Genomic DNA, 21,758 nt, shown 5'->3' on the forward strand with positions numbered 1-21,758 from the left:
CAGTATTTAGCAGAAATCTGGTTAGTGTCCATTAAGTCTCAGCAGTATTGTATAAAATTCCATCTGTAAATCAGCTTTTTTTTTCTCTCCCAGATCAGTATGACTAAGGATACTGTACAAAACCTGTGCTAAACTTTAGGGAGAAATCTTGAAAAGTTAATCTCCCTTTCTTTTAAGCTGTGTCATCTGGCAACTATTTTCAAAACACAGAGACAGTCTTGGCAGTAAATAAATGGCAGTAGCAGAGACCAGGCAAGGAGCTGCTGCCTGCTGCTGCAACCAGTCATTTAAAACAAAGCCTGGGTTAGATTTTCACCTAAGCTTGGTACCACTCCCCAGCTCCAGATGATCAGAGATGCTGACTGCTTATCCTTTACATTCACACCAAGCCACATGCACAATAATCAGCTCAGTCACTATTTGGGTAGAACACAGGAGTGCTTATTCCCACCACACACAGGCTGCAGTTCTGAAGAACACTCAGCAAAGAAACCCCTTGGAGAATGGGCCTTCAAACACAAGCTGCCCACCCAGGTAAATACTTTCCCACACTGAAGACTGTAAGTGCAACTGCTTCAAGAACTGCCTGGTCATTTCCGTTCAGCAGCCTTAGTTCAGTGGAGCTTTCTTCCAGTGCTGTTTCATTGGGGGAGTTTTATGGCTGAATTAGCTTAATTTTTGATGGCAAATTCATTGAATTAATTGCAATAATTTTGGATGCAATGAAAGGAGCTGGCTGAGAGAGCTGAACTATCCTTTATAATTAGAAAAAAACCAACAAAAAACTAAAAGAGAAAACAGACCACATACCTCAGAGCTGGCTGCCATATCCAGTGGTGTTGTTCCAGGCACAATCCCTTCATCATCATCTTCATCATCTTTCACATAATCTAGATCAAACAATGGCTCAAAGTTCTCAATATGAGGATTTGCACCTGAAAAACAAGTGGGGGGCAGGAGGGAAAGGGGCTTCAAGTTGCTTCTCAGTAATATTTAAAATATGTGTTCTATGTACTGAATGGCAAATCAGCTAATTTACTTCAGATAAATGATATTTTATATTAAGCTAGCAAGTAGCTTTTTTCAGTTACATTTAAATGCTGTCACATCTGTGTACAATGCTACTCGCCATTATAAAGAGGGGAAAAAACTGACAAGCTGAGCCTAAGGGCCCAAAGAAAGAGTTCTGGTTGTATCAACGGATTCCCAGTCCCATGCTGCCTCACACAGCACAGCATGCATGTGATGAAGGGATGGTGTGGTGCTGATTTTTAGAGTGTCAGAGAAAGTGGGGCTGTTTTTAAAAGACCAAGCAGGCAGCCTCAGCAATGGGAGGCTTGGGTTCCTGTTTCAAAGGAGGAAAATTAGGTTTAAGTACTATTGACAAAATGTTCCAGTAAATACTCCAACCTAATTCTTCCAAAGCGACAGCAGTAGGAGACACTACAAGCTCATACTTCATGGATGGTATTTTTTTTCGTTTTTTCTTTCTAAAGCAGTCCAACACTTATCCCAGATACATAAAAAGATCTCTTCTCCGCTTCTTCAGCTATAAAAGCTACAAAAGATACTCAAGAAACTTCCCAAAGTCCTCTCGAGAATTTTTTTGACCAACATAGATTGCCTTTCCAGCCATTAGATGGTGCTGAAGAGTGATTAGTATAGTACCTCAGAGCAGGACTTTCTGAGGAAATTCAGACTTTCTTGCTTTTAACATCTGACTCCTCCACCCACTTGTTTAAAACAAGTTCATTCTGCTTTGCAGCCTTTTAACTTGAATTGTCACTGTGAAAGAGAAGTCTCCAGCAAAGATCTATTTCCATACCTGCTGCTTTGAGAACTGCTGCCAATTTTGTTGAGCCCCTTCCAGCTGCTATGTGAAGTGGAGTTGTCCCATCATATGTAGTGCTGTCCACATCTGCATCGCCCTAAGGTTTTGTTGAATGGCAAAAAAGAAAAAAAATCTGTACAATGCAGCTGCAGAGGCTCATGTGAGCATTAACGCTGCTACTGTGCAAGTAAGCACCATTCTGTGTCTGGTAGCATAAAAACTCTAACTGTTGCCTGTAAAGAAGGAGTTAGAAAGTAACTACAACTGTCTACATGCATAAGGTGATAGTGTGCTCCTGTGTTAGAGCAGGAGGCACAGGATATATCTCCAAATAGGTCAGGTAGATAAAAGCCACTTTGCATCCCCTGTAAAACTTCTGCCATCTGCTTGCCCATGGCCTTTGGAGTGGGAGTGGTGTGCACAGAATCCTGCTGCTCATCAGAACAGCCAGGCTGGTGGCACATCCATGCATGAGCACAGAGGAAATCTACACAGCCAGCTGGGGTGTGTAGAATTAAGGATACCAGGATCAAGGTGTTATGATGAGATAAATATTTACAGATTACACAACTACATCTCTCTGCACAACTCTGTACCTGTTCTACTTCACACAGAAGAAGGGATGAACTTATTCATGGTAACTTCACTGCCTGCCAGCCTTATTCAGTGCAAATTATACATGGCATATGCAGTCAGGTTAGGGTCACAAGCTGTAAATTCCTCAACTTGGGCAAAAGCTTTACCAGCAGTGCTGAACAAAACAGTAACATTATCAGTAACTTTGCCACTATACCAGTTCAAGTAATCTGGTCAATAAACAGGGACCTCCCCCCTTACTTCTGTCATTCTGAAGCACTCTAGGATTGTCAACAGCTTTTAAATATGTAATTGAAAAGACCTGGAAGAAAGAAATTCTGCCTTTACCTCAAGCAAAAGGCAGCCTGCCAAGGGGATGTTCTCTTGTTCAACAGCCAAATGCAATGCGGTTCGTCCAGATTTTTGTTCCTGAGCATTGACGTTAACTCCAGCAGCAATCAGCTGTTTGAGGCAGGACATGCTATTTGCCATCACCACCATGTGAATTGCACTGAGACCTACATAAAACAAAACCCATCCATCATCTGCATTAATATTGTAAAATCCAGAAATGGCAGAGTAATGAGTTTCAAAGTAAGAAAACTGTAAAATTATTTACTATAGTAGCCTGAGCAGAAGTAACGTATTTTTCCGGCTTATACACTAAAAGATGACCAAATCATACAATTGTTTGGATTGGAAAGGACTTCAAAGATCACCCAGTTCCACCCCACTACTGCTGTTGGCAGGGACATCCTCCACCAGACCAAGCTGCTCAAAGACCCATCCTGGCCTTGAACCTACTTTCAGGAATGAGGCATCCACAACTTCTCTGGGCAACCTGTTCTAGTGTCTCATCATCTTCACAGCTCCATCCTCACAGTGAGGCATTTCTGTCTTAGATCTAATCTAAACCCACCCTCTGTCAGCTTAAAGCCACTTTCCCTTGTGCCATCCCTACATGTCCTCATAAAACACCTCTCTCCAGCTTTCCTGTAGGCCGCCTTTAGGTATTAGAAGGTGCTGTAAGTTCCCCTTGAGCCTTTTCTTCTCCAGTCCCAGCTCTCCCAGCCTGTCTGCAGAGGAGAGGTGTTACAGACCTGTGAGCATCTTCATGCCCTCCTCTGGCCCTGCTCCAACAAGCCCATGTCCTTCTTATTTATGTTGGGGGCCCCAGACCCTAAGGGAGTACTCCCGGTGGAGGCTCAGGATGAAGTTAATGGTGTTAATAAATATGTTCTTTGTGCATAAATTGGAACTTGGAGACTCAAAACCATGCAAGGAGAAAAAAATCAGATTACAAGGTAGAACAGAAGGCAGGAACTCCAGAGCTCACCTAGAGCATCTTTTTGCCTCAAGAGAATAGCCTTAAAAAGAAAATCTGCATCTTGGTACTAAACAAGTAGGTACCCCACATTGGCCCCATCTACCACTGAACATCTCTTCTAGAAAATGGTTTGGAGAGTAACTGGTATATTTTAGTATCATCCTCCTGTAAGGTCACAGTGACCTGACACCTCAAGAATACCTACACCAGAAAGATAATAATAAAGCCTTTTTTAAAAAACCCAACCAACACCCAACCAAAAAAAACTCTCTTCCTGAAGAACTGAACACAGTTTTTTGAATCCACGATGACAATTTTAGGTCAGACATTTTACAATCTATTAGAGCAGGAGTACTAGATTGAAGTCGCCTGTGCACTGAAAAATAGGAGAACTCTCTCTTTGTGGTTATTTTACAGGCTCTAATTCTGGATGGTCACAAAGAGCCAGATATCAAACTCAATACTAGTGCAGAAACTATTTCTAAGGGGATTTCATTCACTAGGCAGGAGGAAACATTTTCTTCTGGGGGGATTTTTTAAAAAAACCAAGGGTGGCATAAGGAACAAGATGAACACAAGTGCTTGAGGTTCTGTGATATTGAAGAGAATGTACAGGGACATAAATTCAAATCCATGCTGTGTCATGTGACCATTACCAATCTTCCTGTTCTGTATAACCAGAAAACTGACATGCCTGTGCTCTCTCATTTGTGCCTGCAGGCATATTAAAGCCCAAGGACAGCATATGCAAAATGGGGAAAGATGTTATTTTCAGGTCTGTATCAACCTGTGTAGCAACACAGTGTTGGCAGGAATTGTGGTGTGTTTGTTGAGCAGGGAAGTGTAAAATACAGCCATTATCTTTCCATACCTTCAGCATTGGGGAGGTTGACCATGGGAGGTACCTTCTCATGCCTGAGGATTAGACTCAAAATCTTGTCATCTCCTTCAGTAGCAGCTAAATGTAGGACAGAATTGCCGTGGCGATCCAGAAGGCTGACATCTGCTCCAGCCTTCAGCAAGTCTTCCACCACCTTTGCCTGCTTTGTGATTACTGCCAGGTGCAGGGGGGTCTGCAAGTGACAGAAGCAAGCCATAAGAAGATAAGCAAAGCTACACCACTTGTACAGAAATCTCTGAAACCCATAAAAGCTCCTAGCATGAGAAGATTGTACACATATGCTAGATTTTAGTTGGCTTTGGAGTGGTGTAGCTTCTTTTCTACTGAATACTACAAATAGGGTTTCTACGTACTGGAAATAAAAGCTGCCTTGCCAATGTCAGCAGTTGGACTTTGGGAGGAACAAAGATGCTGCCTACTCTATAAGCCAGGGCATTGACCTGGCTATTGGAGCATTGCAGTGCAAGTGACTCGGGAAATGAGATCATCCCTGTGCCCCCCACACACTGCAAGCCTGCTTCCACTGCTGCCAGGTTCATGCCACAGTGGGAGCACACGTGCTTTCCAGGCCCTACTCAGATCCTTTAGCAATGAACTGTGCTTTCATTTTGCTCCTGAATCAGAGATTTGCAGCCATGGGCACAGGAGTTCCTCATGGCTGCACAGAAAAGAAGAACATCCTGCAGGTTCTGTGCACTTGTCAAATTGCAGAACAATTGTGCATTTATGCCATGTGTGTTGAACTAGCTGATCCCATTTGCACATTCCCCATTTCTGTGCACCTGCAGCACTGAGCAGTGCACAGGCTGAGAGGTTTTGGGACGTTCCAGAGGTTGGTTGCATACTGCATTCTTGTCAGTTCTGAGCAGCATCACACTGAACATACATATGCATGTATTTAAACAGTAAGCATTCTAATGAGGTCTGGGAAATGGTAATTCCAATACTAAAATAATTTTTAAATTGAGTAAGATTCCATATCTAGATTACTGTGACAGAGGACTTTAAAAATAAAGACTAATTCCAGCTCTGCACAATAAGCCTGTGTTTGTCAAGACATCTGTCAACACAACACATTTGCAATTAATTACTGCATCTGTAAGGTATATGTCAGCTTTCAGAATATCTGGGAGAAGGAAAATTCTAGCCCAAGCCTACATTCTCTTCTGTCAATGGCTTAAGGTTTAAGTTGAAGGTAGGGAGGGCTGCAGAGGTTCTGTATTTATCAGGGATCAGGTCAGGGATTTATTTCCGGTGTAGAGACCAGCTTTGCTTCCTGTTTCTGTTAAGCACAGGGCACAGAATTCAATTCAGAATCTTCTTCTTACTTTCAGCAGCCTCCACATTTCAAACTTACTTTTTAAGAACATAAAAATGTGAAGGAAAACAAGTCAAAATAAACCTCCTGGGACTACCTGTACGGAATTAAAACCTGCCTTTACTGTTCACAGCAAAACAAATGACACAAGTGTCAGAGTGCTGCTCAATGGCATGTACAATCTCTTTAAAAGAGATTCTTTTCCAGGCAAGTTCCCTCAGCTCTTTTCAGAATTTGAATTACAATGCAAACAGGCCAGACTATAGCTGAGGAGACAGAACTGTGCCTGCCCATTGTTTTCCTCCTAGGTTAAAGACAAGGGGATGGGCTTTTCTCAGTTACTGCAGAAATGAAAGGGAAATCTTGTGCTCACATGATGGGCACAAATACAATCTGGGCTGCAGAGGTTATTATGGCTTCCACATGTGCCTACAGATAACTGATGATGCAGGAACTGACTCATGATCCCAAGTTAAGCAGTGTCAGAAAGGTCAGAGGAGTCCAGAGCTGGCACACTCTAATCCATACCTCTGGTTTAGTGACAGACAAGCCAAATACTGAAGCCATGAACTGAAGAATTTACTCTTTTTGGCGTGTTCCACAGTTAGCCCATGGAGACACTTCTGTTACCATCAAGAGAACTATGGACTAAACCAATGAAAACATGCTCTCTTTCCTCCACAACCTTCCATTATATCCTTGTTTCTCAACTTGTTTGCATCAGTCTGATCTCTTCCCACAGACAGCAAGTTGTGCAATTTCTTTTTTACTGGCTAAACAATCAGCAACACTTATAACCCTACAACTCCTCACCTGATAGAGGTCATTTCTCATGTTAATGATGTCATCGTAATTCAAACGGGGCATCACTTCCAAGAGGTTTTTCACCAGCTCAGTATGAAGGTGGATAATTGCTAAATGAAGGACACTGAAACAAAAACAACAGATTAACAAATTTACACTGTTTTCCAACTTAATACAAAAGTTTCAAGGCTTTGCTGTAGATCTGAATGCATTCTGATATAAACACTTGACTACTAGAGATAATGATTCCAACACTATGTATCAAGACCTAAAATGAATCCCAACACTGAAAAAAACAGGTCAGAAGGTAACTGTTTAACCCTTCAATCACAAAAGCAAACTCAGGATGACTTTTGCTGGCCCTCATCATTACTTTACTTAGGCTAATATACAAAATGTGTGGCACAAACCAATTATTTCAGAAATCCTCAGATTCTCTGCTGATTTGCTGTCTTTTCATATTTTGAATTATGCAGCAGATAAACACTTCTTACTGTGAAAACTTTCCTGCAGAATTTCCACAAGCCTCTCTGCTGTCAAAGCAGATTTTCCCTTACGGGTTTCCCCAGATCTGTGGGTTTTTCTTTATTTCATTTTCAAACAGAAAAATGACTAAGGACTCAGGCCCAGTGACTAACAACCACAGGATCTGCAACAGTGGCCAGAGGCATCATGCCAAAAAAGCACCTGTTTTGAGACATGAGTGACTGCATAGCAAGTCACTTTACTGGGTTAATGCAATGGCCCTTCCTGTGCTTTTCTCCAGAGGCAGGTCCCTCACCACCAGTGAGGGCTGGACACGCTACACGGCACCAGGAAAAGGCAGGTTGTGAATCCATCACTCCTGTCCCACAGAGCTCCATTTGCCTTGCTGCCTTAGGACTTCATTTGAAAATCATGCCTTTTGTTTTGAAACATACCCTGCCAAGCCCTTCATTGGCACATGCTGACCACCTTCTAGACTCATCTTTTAGCAAGTTGCTGCTGACACAAAATATCAGCACAGGACATGTGGTGTGTCTGTTATGCCGCTCCAGAAACACCTGAACAGTCTCAGATTTACACTTTTGTCAGAAAAATAAAAAGGAAGTTCCATGCCATTCAGGGCAAGGAGTCATCCAGAAATTGAGACAGAGAGCAGTCAAAACCAGAAGATATTTTAAAAAACAGGAAAAGAAATTTACAAACCAAACTCATCCTTAAAGGGCATTTTTGCTGATACTGCTACTGGAAGTATCATGGCACCTTCCCTCCTTCAACTCCCCTGTAATGTACAAACAGTCTCACCATTACTGGAAAAGTGCTGTTCCTCTGCTCTGACAGATGCTTTTCATTATGCTCTGTATCATGCTGATATTTTATTTCCAAATCTCCAAACACATTTGTTGTTCTACTTTTGTTCTCATTTCAGCAGCAAGTATTTTAATTTTACCCTACCATTATATGTGATGCTGCTGACTAGACCACAAAAGGTCAGTTCCATTTCTTAAACATTCCTGCATGAAAAGATGCATTTGAGCACCACTGCAGAGCCATCAGATATCTACAGAGCAATGGTACTGGTATAAATACAGTCACAGCCAGTGTTACTGAGTGTCCACTGTAGATGTGCACTAATCACAGATTTCTGCATTCTGTCTCAAAGCCATAAATTGTTGACAGCCAAGGTTTTTGAAAGGCTTAAGCAAAAACTTTCTAGTTGCCATATAATTTTAATGATTGAAGTGCAAACCAGGACAATTTATTAATTAATTTTGACCTTTTTCTTCTCTCCCAAAAGAGCTGGAAGACAATCACCAAAGCTTTGCTTTATCAAAAAGTTGTGAAGTAATACAGATGTGTATTATGCTCACAGAATAAATTCATCTCAGGAGAAAGGCAATGTGAACTTGAGCCTCACATAGATGCAGGTACTTCTTGATCCAGCAAGAAAATAACTATTTATTATCATTCTAAAAAGTATTTTAACTTAGTTAAAATGCCCTGCAAGTCCAAATTGGAGGAGCACCTTTTTGGTATTTAAATGCAGGGCCTACTTGGTCAATACTCCTCTAAGTCCCCCCTTTTTTTTCTTAAACACAGAAGCTCTACTTTCCATAGACTTGTAAATTTTGTTGCTAGCTCCCACCTCCTTCATATTCCTGCTTATCTCAAAGCAGACATTAGGTTTCCAGCTGGAAAGCAAAGCTTGTAAAGTAGCTCTTTCTGATTGTGCAGTCCTCTCTCTGTAATCTGAGGCTTATTTTCACTGAAAATGGAGTGAAAATGGTAGCCTTTCTCAGAGTAATTGAACAGTGGGATACAGGTCTCAGTCACTTGAAATTTTCCTTCTAGCTAGACACCTTGAGGCTTATCTGGCTTCTACTGTTCAAAACACTACAATTTAAGGAAATGTAGGTGATTGCACAGGGCCTGTCAGCTAAAAAGTAAGGATGTGATAGTGTCACTTGCTTATGCAAGAGATTATCTTTGCATTTGTTCAGAGCCCTTTTGCTGAATTTCGTTTTAAATAACTACTGATCATTAGTTCCTCACAGTACTTCTTCACTCTTGAGTTCCACAGAACCTGCATGGCTGTAAAGTAACAAAGTGCATTTCCACTCCAGCTCACATTGTTGAAAGACTGATCTGCAAATATTAGCAGCTAAGTCTGCCACAAGCATCTGTGCAATTCCTTGGAAGACAACAGTACAGTACAGACATAAGCAAGAGCAAAATAATGTCCTCTGGAAAGAACTTGATGTCAGTAGGAGAAATGCAGTATGGACCCTCCAGTTATTGTTTCTCCTGGTGCATCTCTTACTTGAGGCATCCTATGAAGACTTAGGGACTTGTATGTAATAAAAAGAAGGGTCCTCTCCTTCAGCACCAAGCTGAGGATCCCCATACACTGTGTATCATGATGCAAGCACAGCAATTCATGCTCAGTCAAGATTTTGAGTAAAAAAGGGCAAAGAAACTTAAACTCACAACATGCTCAACATACTCTCAATGACCAGATTATTTTCTGACAGGTACTGGATCAATGAAGTTTACGGTGTACATGACTTCTTTGCAAATGAAACAAAAGTATCTAAATCACAGCTGTGCCTCTCCCAAAGAGCAGAAAGGAGAAGTGGTGCCATCACTGATTGGCACCCATGAGGGACAGAACAAATTGACTGCACCATTCTGCCCCCAAACCCATTGGTTTCAACCCAGCAAGTGCAGTGGGGTCAACTCACTTGTCCCCATTGTCATCCTGGACAGCGGTGAGATGGCGCTGAGCCGCCAGCAGCATCTTCACGTCTCCGGTTACGGCATAATCGAAGAGAGCGTTGCAGTGGCGCCTGGCAAGCTGCAGGGCCTTCTCCAGGAACAGGGCATCTGCAACACAAAGTTTCCTCTTCATCAGCTCACTTGTTTTCCTTGGAACACCACCTGCTTTTGACAGGCACTTGTACTGTCACAGAAATACAGCACCAAGCATTATTCACTGCTTCACTGAGATGGTTGCTAATTACTTCTGAGAAGTAAGGACAGAGGGAATGAATGCCTGGGAAGCAAAACTAGGTGCATGCTGAGCATTCAGGCAGCAGAAACCCTGAGAACAGTCAAATCTGGAAGCTCCCTCTGGTTTGACTGGCACTGAATTAACAGCAGTGATGTACAGTTGTGTGAAATGAGACAAAAGGAGCAGAAATTGGATCTGGAACTTGCAGGTCTGAGTAGTTTTTCCTTGAGGAGACTGAGGCACGGGAAGCCTAAGTGACCCATCAAATAATGCAGAGAAGCTCAGAGAAAAGCTATGGAATAAATGCAGGGCTTTGCACTCCTTCTCCAACTCAAATCATGCCGTCTAGCCTGCACAGCAGCAGCACAGAGAATCTGTTCTCCTGTTTAAAATCTTTCACTTTTTGCAATGCTTAGTATTTGTTTCCTGATTTTAGAATTATAAAATGGACAGCCACTGAGATTTCAAAAAGCAGAAGTTGTCATGGTGGGGAGGCAAAAGGGAGAAATGGGAGAAAAGAAACTTATTTGCGGATAAAAGTAACTCTAGCTGCTCTGTCAATACTTCTGTGGTTCTGTATCAGCAAGAAACTAGTGAAAATGAAACAGATGAGCTCTGAAACTACAGCGTCATTCTGTGAAGCAGTATCATCTGAAACCAGCCTGTATTTTAAACAGTTTCATGTTTCTATAAAAACTTGTAAGGTTGGGAATTACAAAGTGCAAACAAGTACAACAGACTGTGTCATTTAAAGCACACATGGGGAGACAATAGCCAGGATTTCCAGCTACACAAAACCAGGCATTTAACCAGGTCAGAAGCGTGTCCCTGATGAACAGGAACACATCACTGCTGTAAGGCAAAGACTTACTCCGCTATCCATGGAGCTTATTGTTCTGGCCAGTACATCCATGTGCTATATGCCTGGGCTGATGGATTTATATTTGCTATTCACCTCTTAACACTAAATGTGTTATAATATTCAGGATACATATTCAGGTTGAAGGGTGTTAAGCAGTTCAGTCTTTTCTCATTATACATATTTCCAAAGATCAAAGAACTGGATTCCCTGGTTTTCCATATGAAACACACAAGAAAGATATCTTTCAAAATATTACATGTATCTTTTTGTATAATAACCAAATTATCTAGCCTGCAGTAGCTATTTTATGGAGCCTGTTCTTCTGCACCAATTCTTTGTATAATCTGGAGCTAGAAATTGCCTCCTTTCATGCCATTACAATAGATTAGAAAAAAAAAAGGTCAGCTTCCTGCCTACAATATTAATTGCTTGGAAAACAGGTAAACAATTCAGACCCCTCCTTCGTGATAGCTAAATGGACATTGTTATTTCTTCATATCAGCACAAGATTTTGTTCTCTGAACCAGTCACAGGATTTATTGCAACCAAAACTACAAACAGCAGATTGCTTCAGCACCATCCATTCTCAGATCACAAGAAGCTACACCTTGGCATGTTTACAACTACAGCCCATCTCCTGTGCCACTTTGGATTCTCAAGGCACAAGTTTCTAGTGCTGTAAATAGCAAGCGTCAGACAGGGCTGACACACACAAGGTAATGTGCTCTCTCCCTAATCCAGGGAATAACAAAAGTGGTCTAGATCATGTTGCACTTGGTAAAAACCAGAACCAAGAAATTCCTTTGTGCTAAATTCCTACCAATACCATGTCTCTCTAGTCCAACTACTATTTTTTTTTATTTTATGCTAAGCATGATTACTGAAATCCTTTAAAAAAGTGTCCATCAACTGTTAAAAAAAAACCAAACAAACAATCCAGGAAATGCACATCTTGCTGTCTGGAAAAGGGTGATTTGCAGTCTTTATATATTTTAGAACTCTGCTGCTAAACCAGTTCTTATGACTACCGTTGCCTTCCTCCTTCTTTCGTTTTGTTGCCTGAAATAGAAAGACAAAACCCTTTACAAGAGTATTAAAATGGTAAGATAAAAAAGCTGTTCTTTATTAGAAGCTTCCAGGTGTGTCCATAGTTATGGGCTATGGGCACACCCAGGAACAGATTTCTACAGTTTTTGTAAGTTTAACAAATTATCCTATCTAACAAACATTGTCCAATTAGGAGAGCAGTTGGTTAGGAAGTTTTTCCCCCAGGTACTGCACCACTGGAGTTGGTCCAGGGCTTTTTTGCCTCACTTCTTTTATGTCTTCTAAGATTCTGACTGGAAAACAAAATGTTCTTTCTGTAAGCCCTCTACTTGAAAATAAGACTAAACTGTGTATCAGGAGTGTGTTAGAAGGTTAGCTTATTACTCTAAAATCTAAGAGAAAGGGTAGAAAAAATACCAGGAACTGTAAAACCACATATTAATGGTCTACAAAGCTACAAATATATGAAAAATACATAAAAAGCAAAAATTTTTAGGCATTAGTTTGATGTGTAACACTTTGCTACTGCAGTTATTTTACAGTGTACTTGCCAAATGTAAACAGGTACCTTTACATTTTAAATTCAAACCAATAATGCTACTTTGCACACAGTTCAGCAGTGTTCCAGGGAAGACCTACTGCAAGTCACTGACATCCATTAACTCATCCACTAAAGTCTCTCAAATATCAAAAGCCAAGTCAACTGCTGAGTTACATTCCCTGTGCCTTCACTGCTTGCAGCTTCCTTCCTCACACAAGTTTATTCAAAGGCAGGGTTAAACATGCCCAGCAGGCAAAGCTGTCTCATCTCCTTGCCTGACCAGCAGAAGCTTAAGTGTCTAATGGCAGCAGAAAGGTGGAAGGTTATCTACAGAACTAGGTACAGGGATGGACCTTAGATCTTGGGGAATTTTCATGTTCTGAGAACAGCAAGCAGACATTTTTGGAGTTTCCAAACCTTTAATGCTTGCTTTGCAGTACTGCAGTTTGATTTACCCTAAATAGATTTACTTGCTCACTTACCCTGCCACCTGCAATCTGCTTCGCTCACTTCAGTCTTACAGGAAAAACCAGAATCCTCCTTTTTCTCATCAGCAGATGTTCTGCACTCAGTCCTCTCCACGGCTTCCACCTTCACATCACATTTCATGTCCCATTGGTCATTTTGTTTATCACAGCTCTTTCTGTCTTGTTCAGCTGTGCAATTTGATAGACTTTCTAATAAAAAGTAGAATAATTAATGTTCAGTACCATTGCTTTTTTAATACAATGATAAAACTCAACTAGACAAAACCAAACCCTGAAAAATGAAAACAAAAATTTACTTCATTGTAAAACTTTTCACTAAATTAATGAATCATGATATTCCAGATGCCAACACACATGGACAGACACAGTGATGTGACTGCTCTAAAGTGATGTTAAGTCATTGACAGCCTCTACTTTAGAAATAAACTTTTATATATTACAACAGATTTACCTCTCTTTTCATGGTACAAGAATGTAAGTCTGAAGTACTCACACAAAATCTAGTGGAATTACTCAGACACATTTTTTTCCTAACAGCAAATTCATCCCCAAGACTCTGGAAGTATCTACAGAGTAATCAACATGTACATCTGAAATTACCTTTCTAATTTAGGAAGCCAAGAGTATCCTTACTATTAACTTAATATTTTCTATTGATTTCTGTGGGCTACAGGGTAGTACCAGATTGTGGCAACAAAGGAAGATACATTTTCTGTGGTCTAGTCCTTGGGTCATCTGTAATCAGCACATTCGAGTGAGCAAGAGGGCTGTTGCTTGGAACTATACACTGAATACAGAAGCACATGGAGGGGTTTTGGTCACTGCTTCTCAGGACTGCACAGTAAAAAGAAACTACACTTGGAGAGGAAAAAAGAGAAGCAGGGCAGTATAAGCTACACAAACTCCTGTGCTGTCAGTGGTTTGAGAAGAGGCCCTCTCCAGCATGCTTAGCTAGACCTGCCTGACACTTTGGCTCATACTGTAGAAAAAAATACAGGTCAAACTCAATTCAACTGTTGGAAAAAAGACATTTATGCTGTTACCATGTTTCATGCCAGCACTGGACTTTGTTGTGCCAGGGAAATGCATCCCTCCAAAAGCAGAGTATCCATATGAAGGAAAACTGAACCCTAAAGAATGGAGAAAGATTAAGAATCAATAGAATTACATCCTAAAAATGGTAACATCCATCAAAAAGAACAATGAACCTAAAGAACTGAATTTTTGTTTTCTGCATACCTTCTGCTTTATTCCATCCAATTAATTTTCCAGGCTAAAGATGAGCTCTCCCTTACCCCTTCAAAAATCCAAAGAAATTCTAGGTTGTTGGCTAGTGATACTCTCTACCCCAACATCCACAACACCACACAAATGTAGTATTGCTATGTCTTTCCTCTGAAACTCAACTGAGACATCACAAGCTGCCTCTGTGCTTTTGAATCTTTGTGATTACAACACATTTGTATCCTGGTGTCATGCTATACATGTGCTGCCAGCAACACATGTAGCAATTTGAAAACTGCTGCTCTATTCCCTGCTCTAAAAAAAGGGTTGTGGTTCAGGTGACATTTGCTGACCTATAGGTTTTTAATGCTCTGCTGCAAGAACCAAAGCAATGCTCACACGATCCTGCATATCAGATATACTCTGACTTCAACAGATACAGCACAGTAGAAAATTTACTAAAGAGTATCTCCAATTTTTTAACAGTTCTTTGCACTAACAGAGTTAATTTGCCGAATTCCAGTTGTGGTCCAAGAAACAATTCAGAACCTGTTTAATTTTAGACACCCACAATGATAGTGAACTGAGCTGTCTCATGAATTTCAGCACCTCCAAGGCCCTAGGATGCAACAAAGCTTCCAAAGTGGGAAGGCAAACAGGATGATGAAGTGTTTAGAATAAGGAGATGCTTGACTGAATTGAGTAACAGTAGAATAAAGGCAACAGAGTCAGGTCTTATATGCCTAAGAGACAAATTCCTCTTTACATTTTAAAAATCAGCATAAATATCTGTCCTGCTCTCAAAGTAGAGCCCTTTTCCCTCTTTGCCCAAAGCTGCTGCCTTACCAGAGCCAGCACCACCACCTGCCCCTCCGTACATGCCACCACCTCCAGTGCCACTGCCCCCACCATAGCCATCGGAGAAATTCGGCATGAGCTTCTGCCGTTTCCTTTGCACTTCTTCTTTATCTGGGATGGAAGGAACAGAGAGAACAGGGAGTCAGTCCTGCTGGTGGCAGGCACAGCACACACAGGGTGTGCATACCGAAAGCATCACTATAATTACTAGTCTATAAAGGAAAATGCAGAGTGTGGTAGAAGAGTCAATTTTCCTCAAGCTCCAAATAGCAGAAAATCTTTGTACTGGAACAGAGAGAATTCCTCTGAGAACAAGCCAGTGCCAAGTCCCCAGTAAGACCAAGTCAGACCAGCAGCATCACTTGGGCCTGCTTGGTCTCTTCAGCCATACCACTGCCTTGTGCTCAGACTCGGGGGACACATATGGGGATGTCTTGGGGGGCTCAGAGCTTCCTTCAAAAGTGTCTCATGTACTGAGAACCCTGGAGATCAGTGGCCCCAAAATTCTTCAGTGTCTAAGCCAAGTCATGAATCAGCACAAGTGCTCCAAACACCAAATTTGTTGAAGAAAATTTGCCTTTGGGGAATATAAGCACAGGCTCTTCCAAGCAGATCTTCTTTAGAAATGGAGCCTTATCAGAGGATCACAAGGCACTTTTGAGTTTCAACAGAGCGGAGTACCTGCAGTGCCTTTTCAACTTTTGTTTAAGGGATGGCAAGAAATGGTGGAAACTGTGCTTGCTTGAAATAATTTACTTAAAATACCGTAACAGCCACTAGAACAAAGACAACTTATTTTCAGGCAGGGACATATTACTGTCAAACCATGCTGAGTAGCAGGAGAAAAAAAAAAGCCTAAACTTATTTTATAGTGTAAGTACAAATTAAGACTCAGTATCCCTAGAAAACAAAAAGATCTAAAAGGACTATCCCAATGACTGGGGAAAGTGAAAATGTCATGACAAGAGTTACAAAAATAGGGATACAAACATTACATGGGTTAAAATCCAGTAGAAATGTTGAGAAAATAACAAAATATCATTTGCTCATTAAACCATCTAGTAGTTTTCAACAGCCATATGAGAAAAAGAAATTTCATGCACAGGCACATCAGTCAGTGCATCAGATGAGACAGCTGAATACATGAGCCAGTACACTGACAAAGCCACGTGCGTTGTTTCCAGGTACACATGATGTGTAAGTATGTATGCGTGCACATCAGGCATACTCACACTGATGAGGAGAGAAAACCCTAGAGAGCAATCTAGTCAGAGAAACACAAAAAAATCCACATACATGGGTCTAAGTTTGTGGGAACATTTGCAACAAGGAAAAATATAGTTCCTAAATGGTAATTTCATGATGAGGTTGTATAGGGGATCTGAAAATGTACATAATGTTGAATTAGTTTTACTTGATTAAGAGGCACATAAAAGAGGTTTGCTTCAAATCTGGCAACTTTGCTCTGCAGCTGAACACTTCACTTCCCTTAACACTTCTGCAAGAGGTTCCTGAAATCATTACCAAGAAAAAATCCTCTGGCAACTCTGGAAGCTTTTGTGAATTCATGCTTTGTGCTATTTTATTCTAAGAGTTGCAAAGTAGACTCACTTGGACCACCACCACACCCTCCTCAGCTGTCCTGAGTCTGTCATCACTAATGCACATTTATTTTAGAGACTCTGACAGGGAATTGATTTCAACACAGCTCTACTTTAGGCACAGAAAACATTCAAGGTTAGAATTCAGTAGTGTAACCTGCAGGCAGGTAAACTCCTAAGCAGAAAGATAATCTTAATACAATGAAACACCAGTTATGGCTTGGACCTCAAGGCATTTCCATATCATCAACATTATTGGTATTTAAAAGCTTGACTGCCAATGTCATTCCCATGAAACATTTCAAATGCAGACTTCAAAGGGCACAGATCTGCTGATTAAACTTCTTTTCACTACTAATTTAGGAAGCAGATCCAATACCAATTCTTCTACTTCTTCTAAGCAAATAAAATTTTAAACAAGAGATTGAAACAGCATTTTCCCTGCTTGCACAAGAAACGCCTTGGGCTTTCTAAACTAGTATAGGCAATTGGAAAAATACAGAAACATCAGTGACATTGGCATGACGGTAAAGGGTGAGAACTGCAAAATATGTGCCTTTTCTACCAGGCACCAAACAGGTTGTGGTTTAGGGTTTCATCTGAGAGTACTGACAGTAAAATCTCTTCAGGTATTATTTGGCAGAAACTCAGAGGAAGAGTGCCATCTACTGTATGGACAGGCATGAGTGCATATAGGGAATCTGCAAGGAACAAGCCTCACTTGGAAAACATGCACGGATTTACTGCCTACCAGTCCTACCACACCACCTACAAAACCCAATATAAACCTACCACACTGCATATTGACTCTGTCCAAAACAAGGAGGCAAATATATTTTCTAAAAATAACACCTATAACCAAAAATTCCTCACCCAACCAGTTCTATCTTATTAAAAACATTTCTAGGGACCCTACAGTTTCCATTCCCAATCTGTAGAATGGGTTTAATGAGTTACCTTTGATTTCTGGATAGTAGAGGAAAGGCTTTGGTTCGCTTGTTTCTAGATCAGATTTCCTACGCAGTTGTACAAATACAGATGCTGGCTTTGTGATATTGACATCTCGGTATTTGGGTGTTTTGAACACAATAGCAAACTGTGAAGGAAACAAGACAAGCATATCTGTCACAGAGCATGGCTTTTGACAACTTGGCTTTTGCATTTGCACTATTTTGAAGGCGTTGGTTTAGGGCTCAGGAGGCAAAAGTTCAGAGCAAAGGGCTGTTACAACAATAAACTTCCATTTTAGCTTTCAGTTTCACTTCTGAGACTGACTCCTAAAGTCTTTTGGGAAAGACAGAACTGCCATGCTAAGTGCCACCACATCCCATATGTCAGTACTGCACTCAGTTTGTCCCCTCATCCTTCAGCATGTCTTCTGTGGCTTTCTCAGTGTGTTCACAGGAGCCCTCAGAGCTATTTATGTGTCCTATCCCATTTTACAGGAGGTGCATGTTAAAGCAATGGGGCTTTCTCCTAATATCCTTGCACTGTATTCTTAGTCACCTAACAGATGTCTTTGAAGAACTGTTCAGTTTTTTGTTAGGAAGCAATGACTCAAAGAGGAGGTCAGTATGGGATACAGATGCTTTAGATAATTTACAAGCTGTAATATAATCCTAGTTTACAGAGATGGGAGAATCATTAACAAAGGACAAATGCTCTGTTAATTACCTGTCTATGTACATCTGTGGGAGAGAAATCTCCAAAGCCTTCCCACATACCACCATTCTCATCCTCTTCATAGAAACGTATCTGAATGTCATCTGCAAAGAATGAAAGTAACACTCTGGGATGTTTGTGCATTTGTTTAACCTTTGGCTATGGTTATTTCAGGTGAGTATCAACGTGGTTACTTCTTGGATGAAAATACTACACAATACATCAATTATCTTTATCTGTTTTATGAAAACAGCAGAAATAACACATTTTTTACATCAAATTTACATCAGCCTAATCCTAATGACTTCACTCTAGTTGCTATTTACTGAGCTGTAAAAAGAGAACTAGGTTCACATCATCTTCCTATTCTGGGGTTATAAAACATTCCAGAGGAGCCTTATTTGGAACAAACATGTAAGGAGGGGAGAACTTGAAGCGCGAAATGTAGAAACCACCCTTTCTCCTCCAACAGTTTCAGTTCAAAAAACTGCAGCAAAACCTGAAGTGCCACAGTTCAAGTTCCGCTTGCTGCTGGCAGAGTGCCATGGTGGAACTGCAGCTCAGAGACTTGGGGGGGTGTGAGCCAGCAGCATGGCAGCAGGGATCCTTCACCCTCCAAAGAGCACAGGCCAGAAACATGGCATTTGGCTTCTGCTCCTCTGAACAAATCTTCTTTCATTCTCTATTTATTTATTTATCTTTCTAGGAAAAGCATCTCACTAGTAAATTCCTTCCACAGCACTCCCATGAGAAAAAGCTAGAAAATGCCTATTGTCTCTTAGGGTGACTGATGCAGGACAGGCTTCTGCAGCAGACAGACTGCTTCCCCTGCAGGTGCCCCACCTGCTAGTCTCAAGACTGTGAACCACCACTTCCAGTCCTGCTGTCCTGCATGCTCAAGTTCCTTCAGGCAGGAGGTTTCTGAAGGCAGTGAGGTCAGGGGAAACCCCAGTCTGGCTGAGGGGAAACCCCACCTCAGGGCTTCCACTGAGTCAGACATTTATTTATTTATTTTGTGCGTAAGAGTTGCGTTTTATCTCAGTCCTCCTGATGGCAGAGGGTAGATGCACTATTAAAGGAAAATAGTTCTTTCAAAGTCCCTAAAAGCCCCCAAAGCTTTCCCTCTTCCCTAAATGGTAGAAGGGCATTTAGAAGAAAGAGAGATGGAAAAGGACAGCCTGCACCAACACAAAATGTCACAGTGGTTTTAACAACATGAGCAGGGACTGTTTCCAAGTAGATGAGAACAGGGCACCCACTCTACCATGTAATCTACACCAGGGTGTCCCAAGTACTACTTCTAGCTGAAAAATACAAAGGGTCTCCCTCACTCCCATCTTTTTTCTTTTTTACTTAGCCCAAATATAACAAACCACATTCAACCATTATCTTCCAATAAAAACCAAAGTGTCCTAATCTACACTGCTGCATTCTCACACATTCAAAGCCATGAGCAGAGACTGAAAATGAACCTGTCAGAAGTATCTCTTTACACTGAGTAAACAGTGTACCATAAGTGTATACATAAAAATGAAGTTATTAGCAGCAGTGCTGAACACATTCAGCTCCCATCCACGAGAATACTCATACTTACTCTTCACAATCAGGAACTTAATAAATCAGAAACTTTAGAATAATTCAGAGCAGGTGTTAGTTAATGGAGTCAAACATCACCCAGCATCCACCACCCCCCCCAAAATTCCAGAACACATGCAAGGGCAGAAACTTGAGAAGAACAAAGATGATCATCAAGAAAAACAGAATTTGCTTTGCAATAGACTATTTTGATTTATTAAATCTCTGGACTGCTGCCTTGACTTCCAGAAAGGCTGAGTGCTTACAAATCCTGCTGCACTACTGGAGTGGGACAACACTAAAGAGAGCATGGGAGGCTTTAGTGTACTCCAGATGAACACCTTGGTGTGCCTCACAATACTCATGACTCTTACCTTTTTGAACCTTGTCACAGAGCAGGTAAATCTCTTCCCCTCCTGTCACACACCCTGCTGTTCTGTCCATTCTTACAATTTTTAGGTTGGAGGCATTGGGAGCTTCTATTGAAAGGGAAGATGAAAAAAACCTGCTTACTTTTGTAACAGATTTAGACTTCAAAAAACACAACCAAGCACAACACACAGAAATGCAACAGAAAGACAAGCTTCCAATACAACCTACCTGAATTTGTCTGTGTTTTTTAAAACATGAATAAATCAAGGTTTTCCATATGAAAGACAATCTCGTATCTTCTAAGCTTTGACTGAACTGTGAACTACAAAATAAGGTCCCAGCCACTGCAGCACAATTACTGCACTAGCAAGGTAACCCAGCAGCGACCTGCATCCAGCACCCAGCACTAGTACTCCTTTTCTGACAGCAGGGCTGTACAAGAGAAGGTAACTTTTTCCTCCCTGCTTTCTGACAGGGTGACACTCTGGAGAGCTGTTTCCTGTTTCTTGCTATCTACAGTGCTTTTACTTGACACTGTGGCTTACTCAAAAGCATGCCAGTTTTTGGCCAGTGTACTGGACAGTGATAAAAAGCCCACCTCCACAGATCCTAGTAGAGGCATCTGCAGACAACTATTGGTCCTCAAAACAGAACTATCATCTGTTAAGTGAAAGCAGCTGTAACAGGCAAGTTATGCTACCACAGGTTATGTCTGTTCTGTGAAGACTTAAATGGTGCCAATGAAGTATCCAAAAAAACCCACAAACAAAACCCAAGAAAGATCTTCTGAAATTAGCAATCAAGAATTCACCTTGGGAGATCAGAAACTAGTAACTGACATCTGTGTGGCAACTTAAAACAGCAGAAACATGCATACAAAATGTCACCTTTGTCTCCTTAGTTTAGGACAAGACTTTTGACCTACATTGCCCAATTAACAGCAAGGCACAGACTATAGCAGAACAGTTGCATTTAGTACCTTTTGATTAGACTTTGTCCTTAAAAAGCAATAATATAGACACGACTGATGCACAAAGGAAAAAAAAAGGTACTTTTCCTGAGTCATTACAGAATGACTATCAAGAACATGGGATGCCACAGCATCAGGAAGGAAAATTCAGGCAGCAGAGAGGGTTCAAGTAAGATGAGTCACTATAATTTAACAGCATAGGGGAAAACATGAAGTGAAAAAGTTCTCTTAGAAAAAAGACAAATAGAGGAATGCTCTAAAAATACTGACAGATCTAAAGGAAATTGTTGAATTATCTTTTAAAATAT

General features: G+C 41.0%; 1 protein-coding gene across 1 annotated transcript in view; it reads right to left on the bottom strand.

Moving 5' to 3' along the window:
* The window catches only part of NFKB1 (nuclear factor kappa B subunit 1), a 46,316-nt gene that overhangs the window by 3,391 nt on the left and 21,167 nt on the right, over positions 1-21,758 (bottom strand). The window contains exons 8-19 of the mRNA XM_005418181.2: positions 20,483-20,587; positions 18,546-18,637; positions 17,829-17,967; positions 15,259-15,381; positions 14,232-14,318; positions 13,183-13,377; positions 9,982-10,123; positions 6,767-6,881; positions 4,606-4,807; positions 2,756-2,925; positions 1,826-1,928; positions 811-935 (exon numbers count right to left, since the gene is read on the bottom strand). Coding sequence (XP_005418238.1) covers positions 811-935; positions 1,826-1,928; positions 2,756-2,925; positions 4,606-4,807; positions 6,767-6,881; positions 9,982-10,123; positions 13,183-13,377; positions 14,232-14,318; positions 15,259-15,381; positions 17,829-17,967; positions 18,546-18,637; positions 20,483-20,587 — 1,598 coding nt within the window. The remainder of the gene's footprint in view (positions 1-810; positions 936-1,825; positions 1,929-2,755; positions 2,926-4,605; positions 4,808-6,766; positions 6,882-9,981; positions 10,124-13,182; positions 13,378-14,231; positions 14,319-15,258; positions 15,382-17,828; positions 17,968-18,545; positions 18,638-20,482; positions 20,588-21,758) is intronic.

This window comes from Geospiza fortis, unplaced genomic scaffold (assembly GCF_000277835.1).
Source record: "Geospiza fortis unplaced genomic scaffold, GeoFor_1.0 scaffold11, whole genome shotgun sequence".
NCBI lineage: Eukaryota > Metazoa > Chordata > Aves > Passeriformes > Thraupidae > Geospiza > Geospiza fortis.